Source organism: Maylandia zebra, linkage group LG18 (assembly GCF_041146795.1).
Source record: "Maylandia zebra isolate NMK-2024a linkage group LG18, Mzebra_GT3a, whole genome shotgun sequence".
NCBI classification, from domain to species: domain Eukaryota; kingdom Metazoa; phylum Chordata; class Actinopteri; order Cichliformes; family Cichlidae; genus Maylandia; species Maylandia zebra.
This window is the reverse complement of record NC_135184.1, coordinates 4,172,696-4,186,709: the sequence shown is the minus strand read 5'-3', so window position 1 is coordinate 4,186,709 and position 14,014 is coordinate 4,172,696. Positions and strand designations below refer to the sequence as shown.

The window sequence follows — 14,014 nt, the reverse complement described above, 5'->3', positions numbered from 1 at the left end:
TAAAGCTCCTGTCCTTCAACAGCTTCACTGGCTTCCTGTAAAAGATCATGTTAATTTTAAAAGTCTCTCCATAATCTCATACGTCCATAACTCTCTGATCTTTTGAACATCACTACTCCTTTCCTGCTCTGTTACTCTGATTATATCATCTGCTCACACTAACTATCACTCTCAAACCACCACAGGCAAAGTGTTTCAGGATATTTGTGACCTGGAAAATCTTCTCTACCGTCTTTTACATGATCCCTGAATGCAGCATCAGTGTTTCACGTTATGTCTCCTGTGAATAAACTCACACAAAGTGATATTACAGACACTAAAATCTCTCTTTACTGATGTTGCTGAAGCTGCAGAAGTTTTACTTAGTTATTATTCTGAAGCTGTATCATCTAACATTGTAGAATTGGTTTCTTCAGCTTCAGCACAGACTGTTTAAAAAACATCAAGACTATTAAGAAGAACAAGCAGCAGCGAAACAGAACCAGCAAATGTGTAAAGAGCACACAATTTAACTTGGTTCAAACATTAAACAGAGAGCCTTAACGAAAACGTTTCATCATGGGCGTAGAGCGCTGTCACATAGAAAAAGTGGGCAAAGGGAGACATCTAGTGGACAAATTCAGACATGACGACTACAAACTAAACTACAGAGGGATAACAAACAGCTGAAAATACTTCCTTAAACTCACTGAATAATTAAGTTAATCCATTTATATGTTTAAATGATGCAGCATTTATGCATTTTATGTCTTGCAACAGTAGCAGCGTTTACATGAAGTCAACAGGTGAACACTCTTCTTCCTCCCTTTATCTCTCCTCACATGCTGCTGTACACCAGCCCTTTTTTGTTATACCTTGTAGATGGTTTTCTATTTAATTAAACTGCTGAAATTAACTAGATTTATTTAATGAGTTATTTAATTTAATTTTCTTTTCTGAAATTATTCTTGGTTGATTTTATTATTTAATTTTTGGGAGAAAAAAATCAACTGGCAGTAATTTACTTATGTTTCAAACAATGAATACGTAGAAGGACACTAGGACCCGGGGACCGTTTGGCTGTGAAAGAACAGGGATTGATTTAAAAACGTGTCAGCAGACCTGTGGAGTTCTTCGTTTCCAATCAAGGCAAACATGTCAGTGGGGGGATAAAATTAGCCCTGAGATGTCTGAAGGTGGCACTGTGAAGAAGCTAAGAAGAAGCTGAGGTCGAGGCTGCTCATGTAATTAACATTCCAAAATAGTTGATTTCAAGAAAAATTAACATAGCGTTATTTTTGCATTGCTTTTTACTCCTTATTTGTTCTCACTCCTCCTTCCATCATCCTTGATCCTGCACCCAGGATTTTCAGTTTTTGCACTCTGAGTTAATTCAGTCAGGGTTGGTTTATTATTATTTCGATTGGTTTGGTCTTTGGTTTACTACTGTAGTTCCCTGTTTCCCTTGTACAGTGTTTAGTTTGTTGTGAAAATTTTGTGTTATTGGTTCCTTTGTCTTTGTTCTTAGCTCAACTATGTACTTGTACTATTGAGCCTCTCAGTTCTAGAGTCTGTTTCCTTTTCATGAGGTTTTTACTTTGATTTCTATGTATTAAAACCCTTCAGGTGTTGATATATGTTAGCTTCAATTAATGTCTGCATTCCTGATATCAGCTTCAGGTTATTCATAAATAAAAATAAAATAAAAATTCAAAAACCATAATATACAAATAGTTATTTTTGAAATTGGGCCCAAAAGCTAATCACAGATTATAAATACAACCCCGAACATCAGATATAAACCAAATGCATATATATTTACCAACATATACTATAATACTAAGATAAACCAGTAAAATGTCCTCAGATTAATATAATATCCTAACATGCAAATAATACTAAGCTAGACAGTATGTAGGTATGAAAACAATGGTCTGAATCTCATGTAGAGTGCTAGTGCAAGCTTTGAAGGATTGTTAACCACATAGGGTTTCAAACACAATTTAATAACAACTGTTTAAAGACTGTTTGAAAACAGAGAAAGATGTTAATATTTTTATAGTGGTTTGAGACTTGTTCTAAATTTTTAGACCTCTATAGGTCCCACTAATACTTTGCATTACTCTCCGCTCAGAAGTTCCTTCAGTGTTTCCCCTTGTTTTCCTGTGTAGTTTATTCACATTTACTGTTTATTTCCGAGTTTCAGTTATGGTAGTTCCTTCTTTTGTGTTGTTTTACTTTCCTTTCTGCCTCATTATTTGGATTAAGGTGATCTGTGATGCGTGTGCCTCAGATATTTCTACTTCCTTTGACTCCATTCTCTCTCTGTGTATTCATAGCCTCAGTTTCCCTCCATTTCCTGTTGTGCTGTACAGCTTGTTCTGCCTGATTGGCTGTCTGTGTTTCCTCTTTGTATTCTGAGTAACCTTTAGTGCTTCCAGTTCTCCTTGTGTTTAGTTTATATATTAGTTTATATATTACTCACATTTATGGACTTTTGATTTTAGTAAATGTATCACCCTAAATAAATGTGTCTTTTGGTTTTGTTTGTTAAACTCTGCACCTGGGTTCTCTCACTCCACACACTGTGACATGCTTACTAGAGAGGTGATTTTGTGTATTCCTTTCCTCCTATTTGTTTTCTATGTTTAGAGCAAAATTTCTAACATCTACCTCTTATCCAGTTCAGTCGTGAGTGGTTGTAGTAGGGGGTGAGGAGGAGCCTGGAGTCTATCCCAGAAGACCCAAAGCAAAAATTAATTAATCCGATCCAGATTGCTTGCAAAAGTTGGGACTTGAGTCCTTGTATTTTGTTATTCTTTGTTTATGTTAAGTTCATCTATTTTGCTTAAGCTCCTAAGTTGCTCAGCCTTTAGTTCTCTGTTCATTAGATCCACTCATGTCTTCTCCCGCTGTGTTTTAGTCTTCCTTGCCCTTCATGTGTTTCAAGTCTGCATGTCTTATGTTGTCAAGTTTGTGTTGTCATGTCTGTCTCATTATGTTTCCTGTTTTATTTTGAAGAGATCTTGTGTTTCTATGGTTACTGTGTTTAATTTTACTCTTCACCTGTGGTGTCATTATGATTCATTTGTGTCAGCTGTTTCCTCTGGCGTCTCCACTTCCCCCGATCACCTCATGTTTGTATTTAAGTCCTCTGTCTCCCTTTGTTCATTGTTGCGTTGTCTGTGTTCCAGCCCTCATGTCATGTCAGGTTTCAGGACACTGTGCAGGTCATGTTGCTTGTTTGTGTATGAGTTCATAGTTCCTTCATGTTCCTGCACAAAGTCCTGTTCATAGTCTTCACAGTCTCTTTGTCATTGCCTTCCTAGCTTTCATAGTCTCAGTATTCAGCTTGCCCAGTTTAGCTTTGCCTCTGTGCTTTGCCCTTGTTTTGTTGACCTGATTATAAGCTGTAATAAAAGGCTCGGCTATTGTTCAAGTTAGTTTGGTTTCCTCGCCTGTGTCTGCACCTGGGTCCCCACTCACCAACACATGGTCTGCCACTGTAAACCGTGACAGTAAAAGCATTTTGATCATTTTAATGCTCTTCATCTGGATTTAGAGAGCCTATATACATGCAGGGCCCTCATGCAACAAGAAGCAGATATTATTATTATTGTGGCCATAGTTCAGCTGTGGCTTTAAGGTCTGCTGTTGAAAACTGAAAAATACAACTAGCATTTACATGTGCATGCCACTTTGACAGTTGATTCTTTTCATGAGTGGTCAGACACTGTGTTGCTGTGAACTATGAGATGATATTATCTGTTTTCCTTTCATAAAGGTGGATTCACTGTATCCTCTGCTAAATGACGTTATAAAGCAATCAGTGAAGCAGCTTTCTTAATACCTAGAGATGAGCTCTTATTACAGCTCCCACACAGATACTTGTCATGTCACTCAGTTAGGAACCTTCCTAAATGAAAGTGACTATTCAGCTACACCCCAGAGTTATGCAGATGGCCAGAAGGTCCACAAAATAGTAAATGAGACTTTGATTTTGACATAACAGACCTACAGGCAATGTAAAGCTTAGGTGACTGAAGGCGGTTGTCTGTTTATACTACAGAAAGAAAGAAATTCAGGCTAGAGTCCAATCAGATTTACTTATATAGTACTGAAAACACAGGAGCATCAGTAGGGTTTCTGTAGATACCAACACACAGAAGGGCCTGAGTCACCACACCCTGAGGGGCAATTAAAAGAGCTAAGGATGGACTGTACTGAATCATCAAAGAAAACATAACAGTGTTGTGCCAGAAGCAGTGGGAGAATGAAGGAGTGCCATTACTTCTCATTATAAATGACCGTTAAGATACAGAAAATCTGTTATGTGTAAAAACAAGCAGGAGGAGGGATGAGGTGAATTTGACCAGGTTCTCGCTGGCATTACAGGTTTCAGAAAGAAACCTCATGCATGTGGAACTGTCAGGGATGACATCACAGTCTATTCTTTAATCAACACTGAACTGGGATCACTGGAGAAGTGTAAATTCTGTATCCAGGTTTCTGCAAAAGACTATGTAATGACTTCGTTCTGGTTGAAATTGTAAGAATGACCAGAGGAGGGCAGCAGTGCGACTTCGATGCGCGTGATTTACCGGAAGACGAAACAGAACGGAAATGACGTGACTTTTATTACTCAACAATATATTTAGTTCGCTGTGTGAGAGTTTATCTGCTGCTGCTGAGGAAATCCTGCCAGCTTAACAAACGAAATATGAGGAGGAGGTCAGCCGTGAGCCCAGACTGCTGCAGAACAACCGGAAACCCGAGATAAAGTCACACAAAGCAGGTTTGTGAAACTGTGACGGTCTCATTGAACTGACACTCTGATCTGAGCGCAGCTTGTATGCTAACAGACTAAAATCAGGGAGCAGCTAATCACACAAGTGCTTCTGTCTTTTTAAAAGGTAAACGTTTAACACTAAACATCCAGAGAGACACAGCAGAAAGTGACTTTACTAAAACATCGCAGTGAAAACCTTCGTGCTTGCGGACTCCATGCGGTGTGTGTGCAGGCCGGTGTACCGCATTCACGGCCAAACAGTGAAACAGAAGCAGCATTCAGGACCCGTTAACAGAAAACCAGAATGTAAACGCAGGTGTTCCGGGTTAGCTGGTTTTTACCTGAACTAGATTGGTTTAGTTATTCCAGTCCGTGTTTCGGATTACATCCGTGGATTCATCAATTTCTGCGAGTATATCACGTGATTTAACTAGATTAAAGACCCCGCGAGGAGAGGGGGGCTCTTATGGTAGTTGGCAGTATGGCTGCAGAGGGATCACCAGTTTATTTCTTGATGACTAAAATCACTAGTTTTCTGAATGAAGTTCTCAATACCTTGAACTCGTTTATACTTTTTACAATAAATTAGAACAGCAGTGTCCGTGTTTTTTATATATATATATATATATATATATATATATATATATATATATATTCCCCTTGATGTTTGATTATTTAAGATGATCATTTGTTTTTCGCAGTAATCATCGATTATTTTAAGACAATCACCACTAAAACATCTCCATGATGGCATCTTAAGTGGCTGACATTCAGTTATTTTTTTGTAATTCTCTCTTTAAAGGGTACAGTTACATTTAAAGAAACACTGATCCGCTCAGAGCTGTAAACTGACTGCAGCACACGTTTCACACTGAACAGCTTGCTGGAAACAGATTATTCCAATTTGGTTCATTAATTAACATGATTTTTGGTCTGTTTCTATCATGAGACCTTCTGTGACTGCTGGACGCTGTGTAAACACAAGCGTCCAGCAGTCTAAGCTAGTGAAAAACACAGTTGCTAATTATATACAAAATAAAGTGATGTTTTGTTTTATTGAGCAGGAAGCCGCCTGTGTTAAACTGAGCAGGAGACCATCTGAATTAAGGAGTTGGCTAATTAGGCCCAGTCTTTTATCAACCAAGCTTTTGAACAGGATGTATTAAGTAAACTCGAGACTCCGTTGGGCTGCTTAGTGGTATCAGAAAGAGAATGTTAGCTTGTGGTCACAGAAACAGGTTTGAGTCTTGTCAGAGTTTTCATTATTTGATCTTTTTATTTTAACTTACAAATATTTTATTTTAAAGTTTGTTTCTTCAATGTAGAAGTCTGAGCACTCTTCACTGCACTGCACCGCATACGCTCCTTTACAAAACAACATGGTGCATGCGATGCAGTGCAGCAGCCACTCCATAAATGCATGGCACAGCATAGAAGAGCCACATTGACAAGACAAGACTTGGGTGTACATCAGCATCTAAAGGTCAAAGGTCGCTCTTTCGAGGATTCCATTGTTGCCATCCTTGAACAGAGGGGGTGGCTTACGACATCAACCGTCTGCACCTACAATACAGTTTTAAGATCACTTCAGGCACCTCAGGGCCCACTCACATCTTGCATCAGTTGATCTCAAAAGGCCATAATGGGGTGAGGGCAGATCTTACAATGGTTTTAAATGAAAATTCTGCTGATAATGACCTACGCCCTTTTTCACATAATCAATAGTGGGTCAAGTTCCTAAGGGACACCTCCCACTAGAGTTGAAATACCCGGGTTTCTTCACCATTAGGTTTTAGAACTAGAGAAGCTTGTCGGATAAAAGAAATGTAAACAAGTCTGGTCACTGTGAGGTAACGTTTAATGGTGTTAAATGTCACCTCTTTTAATTTGTTGGTCAGTAAGAACTTTCTGGGTAAAATAATTTTTTTTTTTTTTTTGTTTCTGATTATTCTGTTGATGCTTTGTTGCTGATTAAAGACACAGTCGTGGGAGAGCCGGGATCAAAGGGTGGTGTGATGTAGTTTCCATCTGTGCTGCAAATACTAAATGTCTCACTGCACAATCTGGACTTGCATCGCAAACATTTGCATATTATTTTGGTATCACATGTTTGGTAAAAGGACAAATTCTGAATATGAAAGCAGGCAACCATCTGAATTAAAGAGTTGGCTAATTAGGCCTAGTCCTTTATCGAACAAGCTTTTGATTAAAAAAAAAAAAGTGTCATTGTTGATTTAAATGTAATTTTTATGGTTGAAAGTTTGTTTGGATGTAAGTAACCAGTGTAATAGTATCTGTTTGTGAAAAAGCAAAAGCTTCTGGGGAATTTTTGATATTCTGAAGTTGTTCCTTAATAGAAACAGTCAGTCTGCCCCAGGGCAGCTGTGGCTACAACTGTAGCTGCCTCCACCAGTGTGTGAATGTGAGAGTGACTGAATAGTGGAATTGTAAAGCGCTATATAAATGCAATCCATTATTATTATTATTATTATTATTATTATTAAATTTGCTGGAATGTATTTGCTCAGATCTGTTTTCCTGTCATCACATTAGTAACTTTTTCTTGTGTCACTTTGTTCATCAAGACATCCCACAGCAACATGAAGTCTAAGGACAAAGAAGTTTGTGATGATCAGCAGGTCTGTAACCAGGAGAGGAGCTCCAGTGTGGACCAGGAGAATCCTGATCTTCCACCGATTAAAGAGGAACAGGAGGAACTCTGCATCGCTCAGGCAGGAGAGCAGCTTGTAGTGAAACAGGAGGCCGATGGCATCATTTTCTGGACCGGGGAAGAGCGCCTCAGGCTGCTGGATGTCATCTGGAGTCCTGAAAGAAATTCATTACACAGATCAGGTGTGCAGCTGTGCTTTAGAGATCACTCTCTCTCTCTCTCACACACACACACACACACACACACACACACACACACACACACACACACACACACACACACACACACACACACACAGGAACTGTCATGGTGAAACACCACAAACCTGAAGAAAGCACCAACAAACTAAAGAGTGCAGATGAAAATTAGCCTGTATAGCTAAATTTGGCATATTCATTAATATGCACTCTCTTTTAAATAAAATGAATATAAACATGATAAGTATATGACCAAAACAAGTGAAAGTGATGCTTCAACAAATCCAAGTAAACAAACTGGGATGTCAGTCATTTGCAAGTATGACTGCTTGCGAAAAGAGCTCACAAAGGCACCAGGAGACAAAAATAAAATGCTACAGAATACTACCTCAGTAAAAACATAAATTTTCAACATCTCCTCTAAATGTCGGCATATTTGTGGAAATGAGCTTGTTCCAGCGGGTTTCTAGGCTCAGCCCAGAAGGACCTCTGTAATTTGAGACGGACTCTGAGTGAACTTACTTTTCTTCAAAGGATCCAGCTGAGGTGGTACAAAAAAAATCAGTTAAAGTGGCAGCTGTAGTATTAGAAAAGACATTGGCAATGATCCTACGCAAGCAGCTGTTGTCTACTCATATGGAAAAGGTCATTAAACAATTTGGAGTCCATCATTCTACAATGAGAAAGATTAGTCACAAGTGGAAAACATTCAAGGTAGCTGCCATTCTTTCCAGTTATTGATAGCCTAGCAAATACATCTCAATGGTCAATGAAATTGCAAGAAATTCAAGAGATGCATCCCAGACTGTAAAGGCCTTAGTTGGCATGTTAAAGTTCATGACAGTACAATTAGTAAAAGACTAAAAAAAATTGGGGTTGTTTGGAAGAGTTGCCAGGAGAAAAGCTAATCTCGCCCCCAAAAAGAACATGGCAGCATGGCTTAGGTTTGCAGTGTTCAATCTGAATAAACCACAAGATGTCTAGAGCAATGTCCTTTGGACAGAATAGGGGAAAGAAGTGGAGGGGTTTGCTATAATACACAGCACCATATTTTACAAAAGCCCTCATACCACTTCTTTTGCACAGTAGTGGATGGGTGATGATTTGGGCTTGTTTTCCAGCTACAGGACCATAACAAAGTATTGTACAGGGTGGGCCATTTATGTGGATACACCGTAATAACATGGGAATGGTTGGTGATATTAAAGTCCTGTTTGTGGCACATTAGTATATGTGAGGGGGCAAACTCCTCACGATGGGTGGTGGCCATTTAGAAGTCGGCCATCTTGGATACAACTTTTGTTTTTTCAATAGGAAGAGGGCCATGTGACACATCAAACTTATTGGTAATGTCACAAGAAAAACAATGGCCCACCCTGTAGAGTCAAATTTGAAACGGTCTTTCTAATTAATAAAATTTGGAGGAGAATGAATCATATAACAGGACAATGATCCCAATCACACCACCAAATCTACAACAGAATGGCTGAAAAGAAAACGGTCACAGTGTTGCAATGGCCCAGACCCAATGTTATTAAAATGTTGTGGTAGGACCTTGAGGGAGCGCATACAAGCAAAGCCTGTAAGTCTCAGTGAACTGAAGTACTGCTGTAAAGACGAGTGGGCCAATGATATGAAAGACTGAGGCCTTTATAGAGAATCCTGATTTAGATCTTTAATATGGCATTTTACTTTTCCCATTAACTGTGCTCCTAGTACTGCGATTACTGTTTCGTCTTTGAATTTATCTAGCCAAGACACTCTGGCCCCAGAGTATTTATACACTTGAAAACTAGACTAGATAATGTAGGTATGCTAATGTCGCTATACAGTGTCAAACTAAGTTAAAACATTCAGATTAGCCATAACTACTATGACATTTTCTTTACATGCTTATCAAATTTGAGATGTGAGTCTAAAATTGTCAGCGGACAAAGTGTTTAGTGTCTGAAACCAGCAAAGATCAACTAGTTTTCCTTGTGAAAAGGGGGCAATGAAAGGCTGCTGAGTAATTTTTAATGAACATTTAATTAATTCTGCATTTTATCCTGTTGTAGAAAACTTTATGAAACAAATATTTTGTAAAGCTTCTGTTTTGGAATAATTGTAAAATTTTGAATGTTCTGCAATCTGCAAACACACACATCTTTAACCTCCAGTCCAGAAAATGCCAAAGAAGCTATAGAGGTGGTCACACGTAAAGATGATCAGTTAATAAAGTTTACTTTTTATTATCTGAGACTGTATCTGCTTAATTTAAGACCTGCTAACAACATTTTATTTTAATTTAATATGTAATTCTGGGTTTTTTTTGTACCATGACTGCAACTGCTCCGAATCCAGACATCCAGAACCAAAGATGTGTTTTCATATTTGTCCCTTCAGACCTCCCACAACAACACGACTGTAAGGAAGAAGAGGGTCTGCATGACCATCAGGTGTGTAACCAGGAGAGGTATTCCAGCCTGGGCCAGGAGCACCCAGAGCCGCAACACATTAAAGAGGAACCGGAGGAATTGTGCATCAGTCAGGAGGGAGAGCAGTTTGCACTGAAGCAGGAGAGTGATACCTTTATGGTGACTCAGACTTATGAGCAGTGTAGGCCAGAACCAAAGCGTGAGCAGTTTCTCTCTCATAACTTACCTGAACCACAGAGGCGAGATGTGGAAGAAGGCAGGCATGTGGATTTGGGATCAACTAGAAGAGCAGAGCCGATAAAGAGGAAACCTCGCGGTGAGGGAGCAGATGAGTCTCCCGGCTCAGAGGGCCAGTATACAACAAACACATTCAAAAAGTGTTTAAAATGTGAAACTTGTGGAAAAGTCTTTCATTTTAAATCTGGACTAAATGAACACCAGAGAGTTCACACAGGTGAGAAGCCTTATTGTTGTAGTGTCTGTGGAAACAAATTTAGTTTCTCATCTGCATTCAAAGTTCACATGAGAATTCACACTGGTGAGAAACCGTATTCTTGCAGTACTTGTGGGAAACGTTTTAGAGATTTAAAATCGTTCAAAACTCACACTAGAATTCACACAGGTGAAAAGCCATATTCTTGTAGCATCTGTGGAAAAACATTCAGGGACTTATCAGGATTCCGAAAACACACACGAATTCACACAGGTGAGAAGCCATATGTTTGCACCATATGTGAGAGAAGCTTCAGTCAAATGATACACTTGAAAACTCACATGAAAATTCACACAGGTGAGAAGCCATTATCGTCTGGCCCCCGTGGCAAAAGATATAGATACTCATTTGGATTGAAAGCACAGATGAGAATTCACACGGGCGAGAAGTCACATTTTTGTAGCACATGTGGGAAAACATTCAAGCAGAAAACGCAGTTAAAAAGACACATGAGAAATCATACTGGTTGAAAATGTCATCCTTTAGATTTTTAGCACTGTGTTCATAGCACAGCCTGCACCGGTGAGACGCCAAATCAGTGCAACACCTGTGAGGAAAAAATGATCTCATATATTCTAATACTGGCTTACTCTTTTAGGAATTGTAGGGAAAGCCTTTTGTTTGTTTGTTTTTAAATCTAGAAATGATATTTTTAGCCTGTAGAGATAATACACAAAAATTAATTGTAGAATTATGTCCTTAAAGTTGATTCACTAAATAGCTTTGTTGTTTTAAAAAGGAAAAAAAGCTTAAACAAATGTTCATTTTTGTTTAGTTTTGTTTTTCATAGTAAAGATTTGATTCTTTGAGGGTTTTTTCCAGTTTTTCTTCTGTATTGTATCATTTTTATTTATTTATTTTTTTAAATGGCTAACCTGTATTTCATTACAAATGGCTTGACGGCAGGAGGTGTGTATAATGTCTCTGGGCTGGTAAATAAATATGTACGCTTATGGAAGTTGTAGTGCAGTATTGACAAGCAACATGATTTGTAACATGGCACCTGATTGTCAAATGAAATTTCGGTCCTTCACATGGTTTGACAAAAACATGACTCTTAAAGTTAATATGAGTTTATTAAAAATCCAGACATTCTAAGCAAAGCATGGTGCGGTTGGTGAATGGACTCGATCATTTACTCCAGCTGAGGATGGAGGGCAACTAAGAAATGTCAAACGGCTTACAACAACATAGGAGTCCATCTGTTATAATGTGTATATCTACGCTTATGCGCAGTAAGTAAATTATGCGTACTTATTGATGCTGTAAACTAAAAAGCTGCCCGGCTAAGCAACAGATCAAGGAAAAGCTCCACTAGCAAGAGACAGACGAGACTTTCAGGTCACTGAATGTGTTGTGGTGTTTATTGTGTTCTTAGCGATGTGCTTAGTATGTTATTTATCTTTAAAGTTTAAAGATTTCATGAAACACTTCTGGTGACGAGACATTTGCGTAGTGTAGCTGCAGGTTTACAGTTAAACTGCATGAAAGTGTAATGGTAAAAGATGTTTAATATGTTTATATGGTTTGTCATTGCTTTTGGTCTTCAAATAAGCACTTTTGTCATATTTAGCCTGATGATTAGCATATGATATGACCAGTTGTCTTATATTAAATAACTTTCCTCTGCAGTGCTTTAAAGTTTCATCCACTGAAATAATCAAGTGGTGATAAAATTAACTTTTTACGACAACGAGGACTTAAATGTTTCTTTCACTGAGATTAACTGTTTGTAAAGGATTTTCGTTTGTATGCAAATATACACATTCTGTATTTTTCATATGAAAGAAACTATACTGTGGTGGGGCTTGCTAATTTCTTGTTTTTGATTTATGTATGTTATGTTTTGTTTTACTTCATATGTTTATATGTTTCATATGTTGTTTGTTTAATTTAAGACAAAAAAAATTTAAATGAATGAGAGGTAAAACTTGAGGGGGTAGGGACAAATAAGTAAATACTTCAGCCTACTCCTTTTCAAACAAATAATGGAATGATATTTTGTAATGATTGTGAAGGCACATGTTTGAAATGTTTGAAATAAAAATGAACTGAACTGAACTGAAATTGTCTTTAATATTTTGTTAATTTTGGGGGGGGGGTTGTGCTTTAGTCTTGGAGTTTTGTTATTGTTTAAAACATTTTTGTTATTTTTATGCTTTTGTTTTATTGTAATCATTACTTGAGTTTCTTTTTCTTCTTTGTGTTCCAGCTAATTTTTTTTAAAATATAGTTCTTTTTTTGTTTTTGTTTTTTTCCCCCCCCTAGCCTTCCGCTATGGGTTTCTATCAAGTTTCAGTGTGTTTCATTTTGAAAGCTGGTTGCTGACCTAATTAAATGTTAGGTTTTTGTTACTCCTGCCTGTTTTTTGAGTCCTGCATTTGGGTTGGTTTTCCTACAAAACATTTTTAATGTTTTAAGGTTGGATATTATATTTTATCAATGGTACTTTGAAGGAGAAACAGGCTCATTCTCAGCTCTGTATTTATATTCTTGATGTTTACTAGAGGCCATGATTCTCTGCTATTTTACACTAGGCCTTAATGCAACGCCTGCATTAATAATCAAATGCGAGCCGTTTCAAGTCCTCTCATTGACATTATACCTGACACACAACACATACACAACCGCACCATATCTAAAATTAATCATTTTGTGGGCTGGCTCCAGTAGATTTGAAATAAAGGTATGCAAGAGGATATGGAAGACTGGGACTACATCCCCCTCACTGGAAAAACAAGGGTTGTCATCATTGGACCTTAATGCTCAGTTACACTGAGATGAGATTCTGCATCAGTGGCAGTCCCATATCTCCACAGGCTGAGACCAAACTCTGCTCCAATATGACAACACTCACCCCCACAGTCCGGGGTTTATCAGAGACTACCCCCAGAATCTGAGAGAAGGGAGGATGAAGTGGCCTGCCTGTAGTCCAGACCTCAATCCCACCGAACACTCATGGGATTGACTTGATGTGTAGTTCGTGCCAGAATGAGTAGCATGGCCACAGTGGCTGACCAGCAACACATGCTGGGTGATGAATGGGATGCCATCCCACAGCACTGTGTGACCAGCATGAGGAGGAGATGCCATGCTCTATATGGTTCTTCCACATGCTACTGAGGCCTCTGTTTGTTAAATCAATGAACTGTTAAATTGCCAGACAACCATCCAGTCAAATCTAATGAACAAGACCAATCAAGAGTCAGTAGCAGAAAAAGCTTTTTGGCATTGGCAGATTGAAAAACTTATTTAAAAGTTGTTTTATGGCAAATGTGTCCTCCATTTCCTGAGATTTGAATGAAACACCAAGTGTATCCTTTGTGGCCCACTATCCCAAGAGTCATTGCTGACCAAGGCGAAAAATGTTAACCTAAAAGTACAGTTACTTTTATCTGTTTGGTAGACCAAATATTTGCATTAAAATGACAAATTAATGATATAAAACTATAATATTTATGATTATAA

General features: G+C 38.2%; 1 protein-coding gene across 1 annotated transcript; it reads left to right on the top strand.

The window, feature by feature from the left end:
- Nucleotides 1-4,604: 4,604 nt before the first annotated feature.
- On the top strand, nt 4,605-12,900 carry LOC111500330 (uncharacterized). Its single transcript, XM_023153797.3, has 3 exons — nt 4,605-4,774; nt 7,354-7,621; nt 10,022-12,900. The coding sequence occupies exons 2-3, from the start codon at nt 7,369-7,371 to the stop codon at nt 11,014-11,016; spliced, it is 1,248 nt and encodes a 415-aa protein (XP_023009565.3). The 5' UTR covers nt 4,605-4,774; nt 7,354-7,368; the 3' UTR covers nt 11,017-12,900.
- Nucleotides 12,901-14,014: the final 1,114 nt, after the last annotated feature.

Bases quoted from the DNA above. Each gene is read 5' to 3' on its own strand.
- LOC111500330 (XM_023153797.3), top strand. From the start codon at position 7,369: ATGAAGTCTAAGGACAAAGAAGTTTGTGATGATCAGCAGGTCTGTAAC. The intron at 7,622-10,021 runs GTGTGCAGCTGT...TTGTCCCTTCAG, and splicing joins AAATTCATTACACAGATCAG to ACCTCCCACAACAACACGAC.